The 14,608-nt window shown below is 43.6% G+C and overlaps 1 protein-coding gene across 1 annotated transcript in view; it reads left to right on the forward strand.

The window, feature by feature from the left end:
• The first annotated feature begins 2,955 nt into the window (after positions 1–2,955).
• Positions 2,956–14,608, forward strand: part of LOC6525270 (LIM/homeobox protein Lhx1) — a 49,119-nt gene continuing 37,466 nt past the window's right edge. The window contains exon 1 of the mRNA XM_002101070.4: positions 2,956–3,794. Coding sequence (XP_002101106.1) covers positions 3,752–3,794 — 43 coding nt within the window. The 5' untranslated portion in view covers positions 2,956–3,751. The remainder of the gene's footprint in view (positions 3,795–14,608) is intronic.

The raw sequence follows: 14,608 nt of genomic DNA on the forward strand, positions 1-14,608 counted from the left end.
CGCCCCCATCCACAAAAATATCGCCTGCCAAAAGTTTATGGCGCGTCGCTAAGTTCGTCGCGCTTTTCTTGCCTTTCATTATTTTCTTGCTTTTATTGCTGATTTTGTTGTGGCCATCGACCTGCCACCCCCACTGCCGCCCCATTTAGGTGGGCGGTGCTGTTTCTGCCGTGTGGGCGTGGCAGTTAGCTGCGGCTTATCACGGCTTGGCCAACATTTTCTTACCGCTACTTGTTTGTTTTCGGTCGAGCTGTCGTTTTTTTGCAATTCCCTAACCAGAGTCCTTACATTTTTATAGTTGGTATTTCAAATATATTTATTTTTATTACAAAATCAGCTGATATCTATCTAATAATAGCAACTTTAGCTTGGATTTCAATGTGTATTATTTTAGCCTAAATAATTCAAAAGCTCTAGTTTTCCCATTTCTGATAGAGTATTCACAAAGCTTGTTTTAAAAGAGTAGCGCTTCTGCTTGTTTTTCGTTGCTACTGCGATTTTTTGATAACTGACATTTGTTGGAAAACGTGGAAGGAGGTGGGTTAAGTCGAGGGAGGGACAGGGAAGAACAGGGAGCCCAGTGGAGCTAGAGGGGATGCAAAAAGGAAGAAGAGCAACCTGAGCAGTTACAGAAGCCAAAGGTAAAGGTAAAGTAAAGGCAAAGCGAAAGCCAAAGCCAAAGGTAAGGAGCGCGGCTAAATGAGATGACAGATTAGGGATCACAATGTGCTGTGGGTGGATCCCCAGCTTGTCGCTTATCCCCAACTCCATATTCGCATCATATTACCTTTCATCCTCTTTTCTTTGTGCTCTTTTGGGGCCTTTAATGTAAATAACTTGTTGCTTGCCCGAGTGCATTATATTTATCTTATTCTTGAACGCTCTTTGAGTATTTAACATCAATATCCCTCTTATTCCTTTTCTATTCCATTACCCCCTCCCCTCCCCCCTTTTGCTCTTACTGAATTTGGGGCAGTTTTCAAGGCCGTCAAAGATCAGCCGATTTCGATAACTTTTCGATAGCGCCGAACAAGTGAAAAGTGACACGCACACACACAAACAAAAGGCAAGCACTTCACAGCTTAACACCCTAATGTGCAATATTTTTGACTACCCCGCTTTCACGCACACAGCAAACGGTGCTCTTTAACCCACCGCGGCCCCCTTATTTGCCGTCGAACATCTTCTTCTTCCTATCGAGGTGTGAGTGAGAGGGCAATCGAGGAGGAGTGAGTAAGAGCGGGTGTCTCCTCCCCGACCCTTGTGTTGCGCTCTCTTTCTCTCTCACAGATTTTCCATTTTATCTATTTTTGTCATATTTTTTTTGTTTGTTTTTATGGTGCTTGATCTTTGGCTTATTTTCAGTTTCAATTCTTAAGCTTATATTATTCTTTATGTTATTTGTGGGTTTTTTGTATAAGTTTAAAAAATTATCTATAAATGCTATAAATTCATCTAGATCAAAAGGTGAACATTTGGTTAACATTTAATATTTCCTTAAGATTTGATAAAGACAAAAAACTGATATACTATTTTGAACAATTTGAAATGTTTCCCTTTCATATATTTTTTGTTACTTGCAATTTTTCTAACACTTTTGCCTTCTTTTTTTTCTTGCCTCCTTGCTTTTTTTCTTGCTGTCTCCAGTGCGTTAAAACGCCAAAGGGGCGTCCCTCTCCAGCCAACGCCCGCACCACCCCCCGCCACTAGTGCTCTCCCTTTCGCACTGCTAACGACAAGTGACAAACACAAGTTGCAGAAGAGGCAGCCGAACAAAAACAACAACTAAAAATAAAAAGAAGGAAAGAAAAAGTTTTTGCGACCAACAGTTGACAGTCGAAAAGCATTTGACATTTTACCTTGGCACGCACACAAGCACCGCCAAGTGCGAAAGGGACAAAACGCGGGCAAATGTCACTTTGAAAAATGCCATTGGCTCGGCCAGCGAGTGTGAGCGAGAAGGCGCGACGGCCGGAGAGCGTGAGAGCGAGAGAGCGCCATTTTGCGCATCTCTCAATGAAGCAACAATAAAAAAACCAGTTGCTTAGCAACGCCCCCTCTAACCGCAAAAAAGAGAGCTGGAGAGCGGGAGAGCCAGTGCTGCAACAACAATGGGCAAAATGGAAGAGCAACAACAGCAACAAAAACCGCAAATATCCTTACAAGAGCAAAGGCAGTAACAATCTTGGAGAGAGGATCAAAGGCAGGAGATCAACAAAAATAGCATGGAACCATTTTTAAAAATTAAAAATGCGTTAGGATTCCTATAATCTAACGAAAGTATAAAATCGCTGCCTAAACATTTAGTTATCATGATAAACATCTTTCAAGAAATTTAAAATATTTTGGATATTTTTCGACCTAAGTTAAACATAATCTGAAAAAACCATAAATATTTAAATAAACAAAGATCAGTTGCTATTTTCAGAATTATTTAGTTTTTTAATTCTAATTGTTATAGAATATTTTATATGCAACATATAAAACCATTCATCTGCAATAAAAGATTAATTAAAAATTTTCGAATTTTTGTATACGAAATTGTATTACTTTTTTATCAAACGTTTAAAAATAAAATATTTTTTTTTGTTTAAAAATAAAATGATTTCTTCATGCCCAACACGAGAGCGTCAGGAGAGGCCACGGAAGCAAGAGCGAGAGAGCCTGCGACTCCATTGCAGCGCCGCCAGCAGCGCAGTCGACGTCGCAGCAGCACCAGCTCAACATTCGCTGCATCTCGCTCTGGCGCAGGCGAAGTATGCGAGCACTGCTTGTCCCATTCGGCTGTACGCGTGCGAGTGATGCGCCTGCGGGTATCTCGCTCGCACCTAGGCGCGCCATTCGTCGCCGCTTCGGCTCGCTGTTCGTGTGTGTGCGTGTGCGCTCGGCTGGCAGCTATCGGTAATCGGGCCGTCCGCTTTGCCGTCGCGTTTGCCGTTTTCCGTTTTCAGTTTTTGTTTGACGTTCGCGTGAAGCGCCCGCAAAACGCAAAGCGCACGAGGCAACGCTCGAAAAGGAGGCAACGCAGCCGTTTACCGTTAGTCAGCTGTTTACCGTTCCGCCGCGAAATCGAAAATCGAGAATTTTTGCCGTTGTTCAAATTTTTTTGCAAGTGAGAATCTTGAACAACAAGAAGAATACAACATATAAATTACAACAAAACCAAGGAATCGCCGAAAAGCCGATAGTGCAAAGTGCTCAAAAAGAAAAGAATCAATTTGATATACATATGTACAACAACTAAATACTGGAATATAAGGCAGAATAGAAGCGGAAGGAATTTCTTCAATTCAAAGAGAAGCGGAATTTCGCGCTTTGTTTTTGTTTTGCCAAATTTGCCGCCGGCACACACGTGCTATACCCCTCTCGCTCGCACCTTGCCACCCAGTCTTTATGTGCGTTAACCGTTAAGTGTGCAGTTGGGGCCCGCTCCTCTCTTTCTCTCCCTCTGTCTCTCTCTCGCTTCCGCACCCACACACGCATACATCGACACCCACGCGCGCCTCGTACACACACACGCATACACACGCGGGACTTAACCCACTGACGGCCCCCCCCCCCAAAAAGCAGCCGCTCTTAACCCCCCCGGAAAAAAAAGGAAAAACTCCATCCCCCCGGCATCAAGATATTCGACAACAAAATTCTCACCGAGGCCTCAAAAGCGCCCCTGAGGGCCGTCGCACTGGCGTCATATCTGGGCGACGGGTTCGCCGCCCTCGGTAGCCGCGCCCCCCCGCCCAAGGACCATCTGATGGCGTTCGGGGCGGTACTCCACACCAGCCAGCACAATATCGGTAAGTGATCGTTTCGGGCCACTTGGGCTCTAGGGGGTTAAGGGTCCACGAAACACAGAGTATCTGGGTTAACAGTCAATCCCAAACATGGCTATACCATCACGAAAAGTTCTGAAAGTCTGTATCTAAATCTAAATCTATCATCCAAGATTCAGCTCTTCTTTTAGATCCTGTGGATTAGTTTTAGATCTTGGATTTGTACTCGCAGTTTTTTGTAATATCATAGGAAAGTCGACGAAGAAATATTTCAGATATCCAGAAAATAACTTGCTTAGATCTAGTCTTGATCTGATGAAGTAATATTTACCATATCCACCATCGAAATAAATTTCTTAAGAATAGAACAGTTGAATGAAAACACCTGTTTAGTGGTATATAAAATCTAGATAGAGATTCATTTTCAGTGATCAATAGCGTGCTTCTAGAAAATCGAAAATAGGATTGAAGTGCGTTTTTTAAATAAATTTATTCAGGAAAATTTTAAATCGATTTAAAGTAGCTTGATCGCTATGCCGACGGGATGTTGGCTTGGATTTTCAACGGGCGGTAGGAAAACATAAGAAAAGTTAGGCTGACTGCGGTGCTTGAAGTCCTTGAATGGCAGCCAACCCCTTGAAGGATCGGGAAATGCGATCCCTAGATGGTGGGTTAATGGTTAATACAATACCGCTTGCCCACAATGGGTTAAGATGGCCAAAGAGGTTTTAAATGGCGACGGCTGGGCAGCAGAAAAGTTTTTGCACTTTTGAACTTGTTTCCCTCCTCTTTAGGGGACCGCCGGCGGGGAGAGGGATATCTAATGCCCTCCGCACTTCGTAACCCTTTCCCTCTTCCTGGGCCCATCGTCCATCTGCCGTCTCTTTTCCGCATTCCCATTTTGTATGCTTTTGAAGTTCTTGTTCATCTGTTTTTGTTTCGGTTTGTTTTTCCTCCTCTTGTTTTCCCGTTCGTTTTTGGACTGAAAAACTTTTGCGCAGTTGTCAAAGTTTTTCAGCTTCTCCTTCTTCTTCTTCTTCTGCCGTTCTTCCTCTTCCTCTTCGCCATCTCGTTTTTTCGGCTTTTGTTTTATTTCATTTGCTCTCTGTCAAATTTTTACTTTTGCTGACTGTTTAATGTCAGGAACACAATAAAAAAACAACTACGAAATAAAATGCAAAAAGTTGAGAAATGAAGGCTCTTCTAGTTTTATATTTCGAGTTGCTTAAAAGGAACAGTTAATTTGTATTAAAATAAAAAACATAGCTAGACTACAAAAGTAAGGATCTACACTTCTTTTAAAATGATACGTTCGTCAGATAAAATGTTTTCAAAAAACTTAAACCCAATAAACGAGTTTTAAGTATCAAAGTATCTTAAGTATAAAAAGAAATGTGGTATATAGTATTAGAAAAAAGAAGATAGTTTTTTAAAAGTATCTCAGGGTATTTTTCAAATATATCCCAAAAGAACTGCATAGCTTCTCTTTCGAGCTGGCAAAGTTCTACGGAAATTGCAACTGCAAATTCTCCAGTTAACTTGTTGACATTGGACATACAGCGGCAGACACCTACCTCCCCCATAAATTGGCTAGAGAACTCTTGGGGCTTTGGGTCTGGGGGCTTGGGGCTTGGGACTTGGGGCCAGCAGCTCGGGGGCGGTTCAAGTCAAAAGCTGTCGACATTTGACTGGAAAATGGATGTTCAGGAAGCCGTAGACCCGCACAGTGGGCCTCCCTGCGACGGCAGACTGATGCCAAGTGGAGTCGTAAAGCTGCCAAGCTTTCTTCTTCCTGCTTCTACTGTTGCGTTTCTCGCTTGGGTTTTTTTTCGCATTTGACTCATTGGCCATACCCATTAGCTAATGACTGAGTGTTGGCAGTTATGAACCTAACTGGCATTTAGTCGGGGAACACTACAAAGTAAAGTAGCACTGAGATGTACTACACGGCTTAATGGAGTTTACCTTTCCGAACGGTAGCTGTATGTATCTATTTGAAAGTTCAAAGAGTAAATGGAAATCGAGAAAGATAATGCAGCATTTTAATGTTTTTGAAATGAGATCTATTTGCACATTAGTTAGTTCTTGTTTCTTCATAAGAAATTATTAATTTTCTAAGAACTTCAAATAGAAAATAAATGCATATACCTTCATTTTCCTTCAAAAGTATTCTATTTCTTCGAGGGTAACCACTCGTCGTTCCATTCGCGATATCCTCGGCCATTTCTCTGGTAGACTGCTCATTTTTCTCCGCATATATCTTGGTGGCAGCATCTTTTCAATTTTTATGTGGCTGCTAGCGAACACGGCAGCAACATCAGCAACGTGCAACAGCAGCAACGTGCAACAGCAACAGCAGCAGCAGCAACAAAAGCTCAGACCGGCAACGCCTTCGACAAAAGTTTGCGCTGCTGTTCATCAACATTTATGACTGGCCACAAAGGAAGATCATTACGATCCCGAAGATTACGATTATGGTTTGTAGTAGGCACATACACATGCCCACTTATACATACATACATAAGAATGGTTGCAGGATCGTGGGTTCTGTGGCTCCTCTGTTCCTGTGCAACAATATTTCCGTGGAAGCTTTTGTCCAAGGAAATGTGATTTTTCTAGCCGCTCTGTGCTGTTGGACATTTACGACGACAGCAACGTGAACCTCAACTGCAGCTTCAACTTGTCCATCAACGGCTCTATGGATCCTTTCGTTGATTTATGGGGCAAGAAGCAAAGAGGCAAGCAGCAAGCAGCAAGTAGCGTAGACACGGCAGCCGCGTTTATGCAGCTGCCGCATTTAGCAACTTCAACTCCAGCTCCAACTGCAACTGCAACTGCAGTTGTCGGCAGTGAGGGGTTAAGGTCTAGTTCCAGGGCGTGGCACGGCCCATAAATTGCCATGCATAATGAGGCGTTGAGACCCTCTCTTCTTGTCAATATATATTGTGCGATTTTCACTGCCTTCTCCGGTGGTCGGTTGTTCGATGGCCAAACTATCGCTGGCACAAAGAAACGCTGACGAAATGGGATTGGGATCTGGAAACCCGTTTCTCGATCAACGCCACTTTCAAATTAAAAGTCATTACAATAAAGTCGCTCGATCCAAGCCGCAGATTGGCGGAAGTCAGCCAAAGAGCCGAGCAGTGTTTTAAAGCGAAATCAAGGCGATTTTAGAACTTTGTACAAAAGCAAACTAAATTCGACATCTTTAAGGTTTCATACAAAAATAAACACCATTATTAAAAACCCAAATTATCTCTCTTTTTTTTAGTTTATTTAGCTGGTTTATGCTTAAAGTGGCAGCAACTAATCTTTGTTGAGAAATTGAAAAGCCTTTATTTGAATATGGCCAACACGAAAGGCTTTGCCATAGGCCATTTGATCGCCCCCTCTCTCTCTCTTGCTCCCACTCTCTATCTCTATCTGACGGCTGTCGCTGTCTCTGTCTCTGTTCCTGTCTTCTGTCCCTGTCTTCTGTCCCGTGCTATGAGAGTTATGAGAGTTATGAGGGGCCCCCCAACTGTTGGGAACTTTTCAATTTCTGCAATCCGGGGCTTGGCCCAAACCGAGCCACAAACCGAAACTGAAACTGAAACTTGGCCAAGGAGGGTATGGCAAAAAAGCAACGTCGTCGCCTGTCCCCTCTTTTTTTGCAACTCTGCCCCCCTCCCTTGCAGCGCCACCCCTGCAATACCCCCCCGCTCCATTCAGCGCTTTTGGGTCGAAAACTGAAATAGTAATTCACATTCATGGACTCTGGTGTCTGGGCCATGGTTTTCTGGGCTTTCTGGGCTTTCTGGGCTTTCGGGCCCGTTCTGCCATGGACTCGCTTCACTGTATTTTCGCGTTTTGTTTCTGCCGTTTTTTATGGATTTCTTGGGCCATTTTACGATTATTTTAGAGCTGTCAATAGTCCGGCAACGTGTGAGATAATTTATATGCCATAAATTTCATTTGGCAAACTTCTGCGGCCCCCACTTCCTTCGCCCCCGCCCACCCTTTTTTCTTACCCTTTTCCTCCTACTTCTCTCCTTTTTTTTCTTTTTGTGTGTGTTGCTTTTTTGCTTTCTTAACTTTTTTTATTTTTTTCTAGCATTTTGGTGCCGTGTTGTTTCGGTGGCTTATCGCCTTCTTGGGGCTTTGATTTACAGCCCGGCACTCAACAGGTTAAGCCGCCTAACCCTAAAAGGCTCTTTCTCTTTCTAATTATAATTTACTATTACTATTACACCGAAATTCTTTGCCCGAACTCTATTCTTCCCCAATGGCCAAGTAAAAAAAATACAAGAAGAAAACGGTAGCCAAAGCCTCGGGGATTGATTTATAACCGAGAGATTGCGAAAAGCCCAGCGCAAATGGAGGAGAAGATGATGGAGCAGCCAAGATGATGCGAAGCAGCAGCCGTGGAAAAATAAAATTGACCAGCGGCTACACGGCAAATAAAACTGGCAACCAGCGAGGCCTCAAAATATGCACAACAGTTCAGGAGATATATATTTTTACATCATAACTGCAAACATTTCTAGAAAATATACTCCCAAATTTGGAAGTAACAATAAACACCATGCATGCTATTCAGATCGCTATGCATCCGTTTTCGCTCAGTGCATCATAAGTTGAGGCGACTTTGGCGAAGTTAGCAATTGAGCCACTTGATGCTCTCACGCAGCAAGTTCTTGGGGGCCGGAGCAGAGGCGGTAAAGGGGGCGTGGTCGCCGAAGAAGGCGTAGAGGCAGCCAGAGGTGGAGGGTGGCGGGTGAAGGGAGGAGTAGTGCCCAGGCTGACCTTTAACCCGCTGAACCCGCGCGGGAACGAGAGACCGTCGCAGGTCGAGTTCGTTCGGCTTCGGCTGGAACCAAAGGAAAACGATCGCGCACCAGATGACCGCATCGAACGCCGATTCGTTCCAAGTGCTCCAGCTCCAACTCCAACTCCAACTCCAGCTCCAACTCCATCTCCAACTCCAGCTCCAGCTCCAACTCCAGCTCCAGCTTCAGCAGCAGAGAGCAGCTCCAGCGCCAAAGCGGCAGAGGTTACAGCAGCATTTACGTACAGCACACAAGGTTTTCAAAATCGTTTTCCGGACTTTAAAAATTATGTGTTGGATTGGATTAAGTCATCGAAAGTGTAGTATGGCATAAAGATCAAAATCAATTGAGGGATTGTATTGAATAACAGTTGTATAAAAACTTTGAAAGCATAATCTAATAATAATTTATATATTGTACATATGTATATTGTAGTGTTTGCCTCTTTTTTGTTGGTTGCTTTTAATTTCGTGCGTGGGTGTGTACGAGCTGTGTCCCCATATCATCTGTATCTGTAATCGTGGGTAAAAATGTAGGGAAAGATCGGCTTAATGATCCGTGTAATGCTGCTGCTTCTTCGACTTCCCAAGCTAGCCATCTCTTTCGCCCATCTCCCATCTCTTTCTGCGCCGTGTGTCTCCAACTTCTTCACTCATCATCGTCATTATAATCACTATGATCATCATCGCCATAGCCATAGCCATAGCCATCGCCTCGCATCAATTTGTTATGCATTTTTATTGTCCGTTTATTAATTTGATTATACGGCTGCATTATAAAACGCTCTGCTGCCGTCGCTGCTTTTCCCTCAGTCGCTGCCGCTGTCGCTGCTGCTGCCTCAGTCGACGTAGACGTCGACGTCGCGGGCGCCAAGAAATTAACGCAGCTCTTACTTTTTATTGCTCGTATGCAAATTAATTAATCAAAATCCGACGCTCCGCACACACTTGGCAAGTCTCTTCTTTATGGCCTTTGTTGGTCTCCTTCTTCCCCCCCCCCCCCCTTTTTTTTTCTGTGCCCCCCATTATTTTCTCTTATTTTTTTCAGATCGTTTTCTCGATTTTTACTTGACTTGTGTTATGGCCGGTGTTTGGCAAATCACTTGCGGCAACATCAAAACGCAGCAGGAGCGGCTAAGTCTTATCAATGGGGCCCCAAACCCCAAGCCCCAATCCCCAAACCCCAATCCCCAAACCCCAAACCGGAACCAATCGAAACGGTTACGAGTCGAAGCGGTTAAGTATTGGCGGAGGGTCAGTGAATATTTTCAGATTAGCTGATTTCTTAGTATAGCTACTACTTCTGGAAACTCATTTAATACATATATGTATTACTTAATCCCCTAAATGCTGGTATTATTTCAAACCGATTGCGTTTGCCAAACACTTAATGGCATCTAATTGCATTTGAATTCAAGCGAAATCTGTTGGATGAGCTTCTTTACGAAACGCTTTAACACGCTGAATGTAACCCGGTCATTAAATGTTGTCCCAGTGGTTTTTAAGCTTAATGGCAAGCGGCACTTGCTGGAAAATCGAAACCAGGCAGAAGCCAGAGGGAAAAACTGAAAAATGCCCCACCCCATCCTCCGGTTTTCCTTATCGCGGGAACAGAGGCAACACCCCACCACCCCTCACCCCAAAAAAGGGATTTCTTTCCGTTTTTCGCTGGCACGTTCACCCCTGTCGCCGGTCCTTCGTCCTACGTCCTTCGTCCTGCGTGCTTCTTCCTTCACCCCCAGTTGTTGCAGGAGTAGCAATCCAGCCAACCCATCTCCGCCCCTTTTTGGGTGCGTGTCCTCAGCTGCTCCCGATGCTGGTCCACTGATAAGCCTTGTCAAAAGTTGACTTGCCACCCAAAGGGGGTTGATAATGGCGCAACTACGTGCACTCGCATTCAAGGTTAAACTGAGAAAAGATTGCGATAAAACGATAAAAGAATTTCATGTTTATGTTTGCCGGCGCAAAGAGCCGGGGGGGAGGGGAGGGGAAAGGGCATAAATTTTAAGCTTATCGCCGGGCAGCCTCAGATAACTCGCCCCCGAATTGCTTACCACAAAATCCTGACCACCCCAAGTGCGCTAAATCAGTGAAATTATCGATGGTCCAATCAATGAGAGTGACATTTGATATTTAAGTCGGCGACTACTATGCAATCATACCGCATTCACAAAGCGATCGTTTAAGTTGCATTTGATATCGATATATAAGATCGATACCTGATACTTTCGTATAATCGATTAAAGCGATGGCTACTTGCAGTTATCATCGAGCAATAGAAACTCTTTTAAAGATCATTTGCTTGCTAATATTTATCCCTAAATATGCTGATTAATTAATGCCTAAACTAGTGCAGTTTTAATTATTATTTTGCTAACTCAATCGCTTGATAATTGTATTAAGTTGCATCCCAGTTAATTGCTGTTTAATATAAAATCAATATTTGGGATCTCTAACATTGAAGCCGCTTATCGAATGCCATTTGCCATTTGCCATTTGGGCAACTGGAAGCGGCGTAATTTAATTTTCGGCTGCCTTAAATTTGCGAAAAGTCCTAGGCCAAAAACCCTAAACCAAAAACAATATCTCATCGATGTATTGATACGACTTTGCACGGCCTTAATGTGGGCTGGTTCGAAGTTCAAACTGTTATTGCTACCGGAGTCGGTGCCAAGATTGTTTATTATTAATTGCATTTTGGGCTGGCAAATGCGAATGCAAATGAAAATGCACCACAACCGAACTCGCAATGCAAAACGCAAAGCACAAAGCGCAATAAATTCTGCAAAATTAATGCGCAAAACCAATTAAAGGACAATTTGTGGCATGTGGCATGTGGCAAGTGGCAAGTGGCAAATGGCAAGCAGCTATGGCCGAATGTCCTTGCTGCTGATCATTATAATATGCATAATATTATGCTTGTCTTAGCCCACAAAATGGGGCCTGGCTAAAAAGTTGCCAACTTTGGCCAGGCTTCGAGCTAAATTTTGCCAATCAAAGCACAAATTTTCCAGCCAAGCATTGGGCGGGTGTTTCGGGGGAGGCGGGGGGGGGTTTCGGAAAATTGCATACGCTTTATTTGGCACAAAACTTTAAACCTTTAATCGCATTAAGCGAACCGACTAAAGTCAGTCGGGGCGAAAGGAAAGCGCTTTCCCCACACATTTCGCCAAAAAAAAAAAACAAAAAAAATGAAAATACAGATAGCGAGTGCATTCAACAAAGACACATTCGCACATTTATGAGCCACGCCCACAATGCAGGCCCGCCCGCCTGCATTAAATATTGAAAAATGCAAATTTACAAATACATCAATTTTCAATGAATCGCCAACACCAAAAGCATTTAAAATCAATCAGCGGCCAGCAGCGCAAAAAACAAAGGCCTTGCGGCTGGGTGTTATTTTTTTTGGGAGTGGGGGGGTGGCTTGGTTTTTCCGGGCAGTAGGCGATGGAAAATGCCACATCAAATGAGCCCGGCGCCAGGTAACCGCTGAACTTAGCCGTCGAGCGGAGCCGAGTGTCGCAATATTAACAAAATAAACAGAGAGCAAAGCCCCGAACAGAAACCTGAAACCTGAAACTGAACCAAAATCCCCCAGCAGCCGACCGCAATGTGATGCACTCCATGTCCTTATGTCCTTGCGGCCAGGACTGCAGGATTGCAGAACTGCAGGACGACGAGCGGATGGATGGCTGTCCTGCAGTCCTGGCTGGATGACTGGATGACTGGATGTCAGGTGGGGCGGTTACAGGGCCTGGTCTTTAAACAAAAACTCATTTCGGTCGGTCGGGCAAAAGTGGCGAAACAAAGGCGGCTGCAAGCACATAGTGTATTGAATTATATCAGCATTTAATATTCAATTATTTATGAGCAATTAGCAAAGCTCGCTAAAATCTATATTATATTAAAATTATACAAAGTAGATTACAGGACATACATAGTTAGCAAATAAATGCAGCACTTTTATTGAATAAAAATACCAATAGCATAGGAAACATTTAATAAACATTGCATAATAAGTGAACATAATTTTTAAATAATTTATTTTTGGCAAACTATAAACTTTTGTTTCAAAAATACTGCAAATATCTATGCATTTTCTATCTTCACACACAATTCCTGAACTTTACTAGCAGTACACACATATACATATACATATATATATGTGGCTTCACTGTGGGCTTTAGTCCCCCCCCTTCCCCCCCTTTCGATAGATATATTTTCCAACATTTTTTTTCCGTTTGACTGAAATGCCATCGGCATTCGCTGGGCCTGACTTAGAAACCACTCCTGGGGGTTGTTGTGTGTGCAGTGCAGCCAGCATAGCATATCAAATAGGAAAACCTCGGCAAAATATGGAATAAAAAATTGGGAGACGCAGGGCGGTGGGGGGGAATGGAAATGGGGGTGTCTGGGGGTGTCTGCGGGTGTTTGGGGGGAGGTTGTTGTCCCGTTGGCTCGTGTTTGTGTCCATGGCACATCACTCATACGCTAAGGCTTATCATTGGCTATCTGTCTGCTGACAACAAACAAGAGCAGCAACAGCAACAGCAACAAACCTCCCAGGGGGGTTGCTTTCCAGATGGTTGGGGGTGGTGCAAAGAGGAAGCCAGAAGAACCTGAACTTACGAGCCACCCCAATCTGTTGCCATCTCGCTCCCCATCGAGCGCCCCATCTCACTCGGTCCTTTTGGCCAAGAAGTGTGATTTTTATGGGGCGACAAAAGGAGGCAAAAAAAGGAAAAAAAAAAAAAAAGCAGAAAATATATATACACACATACATATATAGGAGAAGGAGAAACGGCTGAAGAATCTCCCTTTGGGGGGGCCTATAAAAATCTCTGCAACTGACGACAATGTTGATGATGACGACTATGAAAATGGAGATGAAGATGAAGATGGAGATGGAGATGGCGATGACTATGAAAATGGTTGATGAGATTGAAATTGAGATTGGGTATCTTGAGTGGCAGTGCAGGAAGTTAAGTTAAGAGTTCCCCTTAAAGACCGGCCCATAAAGATTGACTAATTGGGAGGAGTTAATGTCGCAGCTTGATATATCAATGAACTCTCCTCAGCGATATATCAACAAAAAATGCATCATTGATGTGCAAAAGAAGTTAGTTTCACTGGAGCTTAAATGCTAGTAGTTTTATATATGGCATGAAACTTGTTTATCCCTTCACTATTATTACTATTATTACTATCGCTTCAGTTTTGGTTTACAAGTTGGTTGGCCAACTTATTTAAGCAGCAGAACAGCCTTCATTTGGCATCTCTTCTCGGTCATTTTTGTCATGTAAATTTGCGAGCTCATGTTTTCTTTCGTATTTATATTTTTGCAACAGCAGACAGCCGAGTGAAGAGGGGAGTGAAGGGGCGAGGGCTTGCGAGAGGAATACGCCTCCTTTTCTGTAACTCATGCATATAAAGTATCTGCTAGATACACAGACGTGAAGCGAGCGAATCGATGTGCTTGCGAGGTGGATGGAGAGAGGGGGGAGGTGGATTCTTTTGGGGTCTGAGGTGAGGCTTTTGGATGTAGATAGGCGGCAGCCCAGAAGCCATCGTCTCGCATCATGAAATTGTTTACTTTGCCATTATATTCCATCCAACCCCCCCAATCCTCCCCGAAAAACCGGAAAAATAAAAGGGGGCGGCAGAGAAAACAAAAACCAGAGGCGGCTGAGAGAATAAATAGCCCCCCTTGCTCCTCATTCATCGAATCCTGGCCAATATCGAAGGTACTAGCCCTTAACTTCATTTTGTGTGCCTTTTCCTCTTTTACTCTTCAACTTTTTTCGAATTTATTTATTTTCTTTGTTTTCGGTACTGCTGCATATGCTGGCCTCTTTCATATCTGTTCGTGTCCATCGAGTTTGTTTCTGCTTTTCTTGGTATTAAAATTCAGTGGCTGAGCGGAAAACGCATGGGGAAATGGGGAAAATGTCGACAACTATTTAAATGCCACATCCTTTTTGTCTGCTAAGGAGTGCAGTGAGCTTAAAAGGTTAATCCCTGCTTGATT

This window comes from Drosophila yakuba, chromosome X (assembly GCF_016746365.2).
Source record: "Drosophila yakuba strain Tai18E2 chromosome X, Prin_Dyak_Tai18E2_2.1, whole genome shotgun sequence".
In the NCBI taxonomy this organism is placed as follows: domain Eukaryota; kingdom Metazoa; phylum Arthropoda; class Insecta; order Diptera; family Drosophilidae; genus Drosophila; species Drosophila yakuba.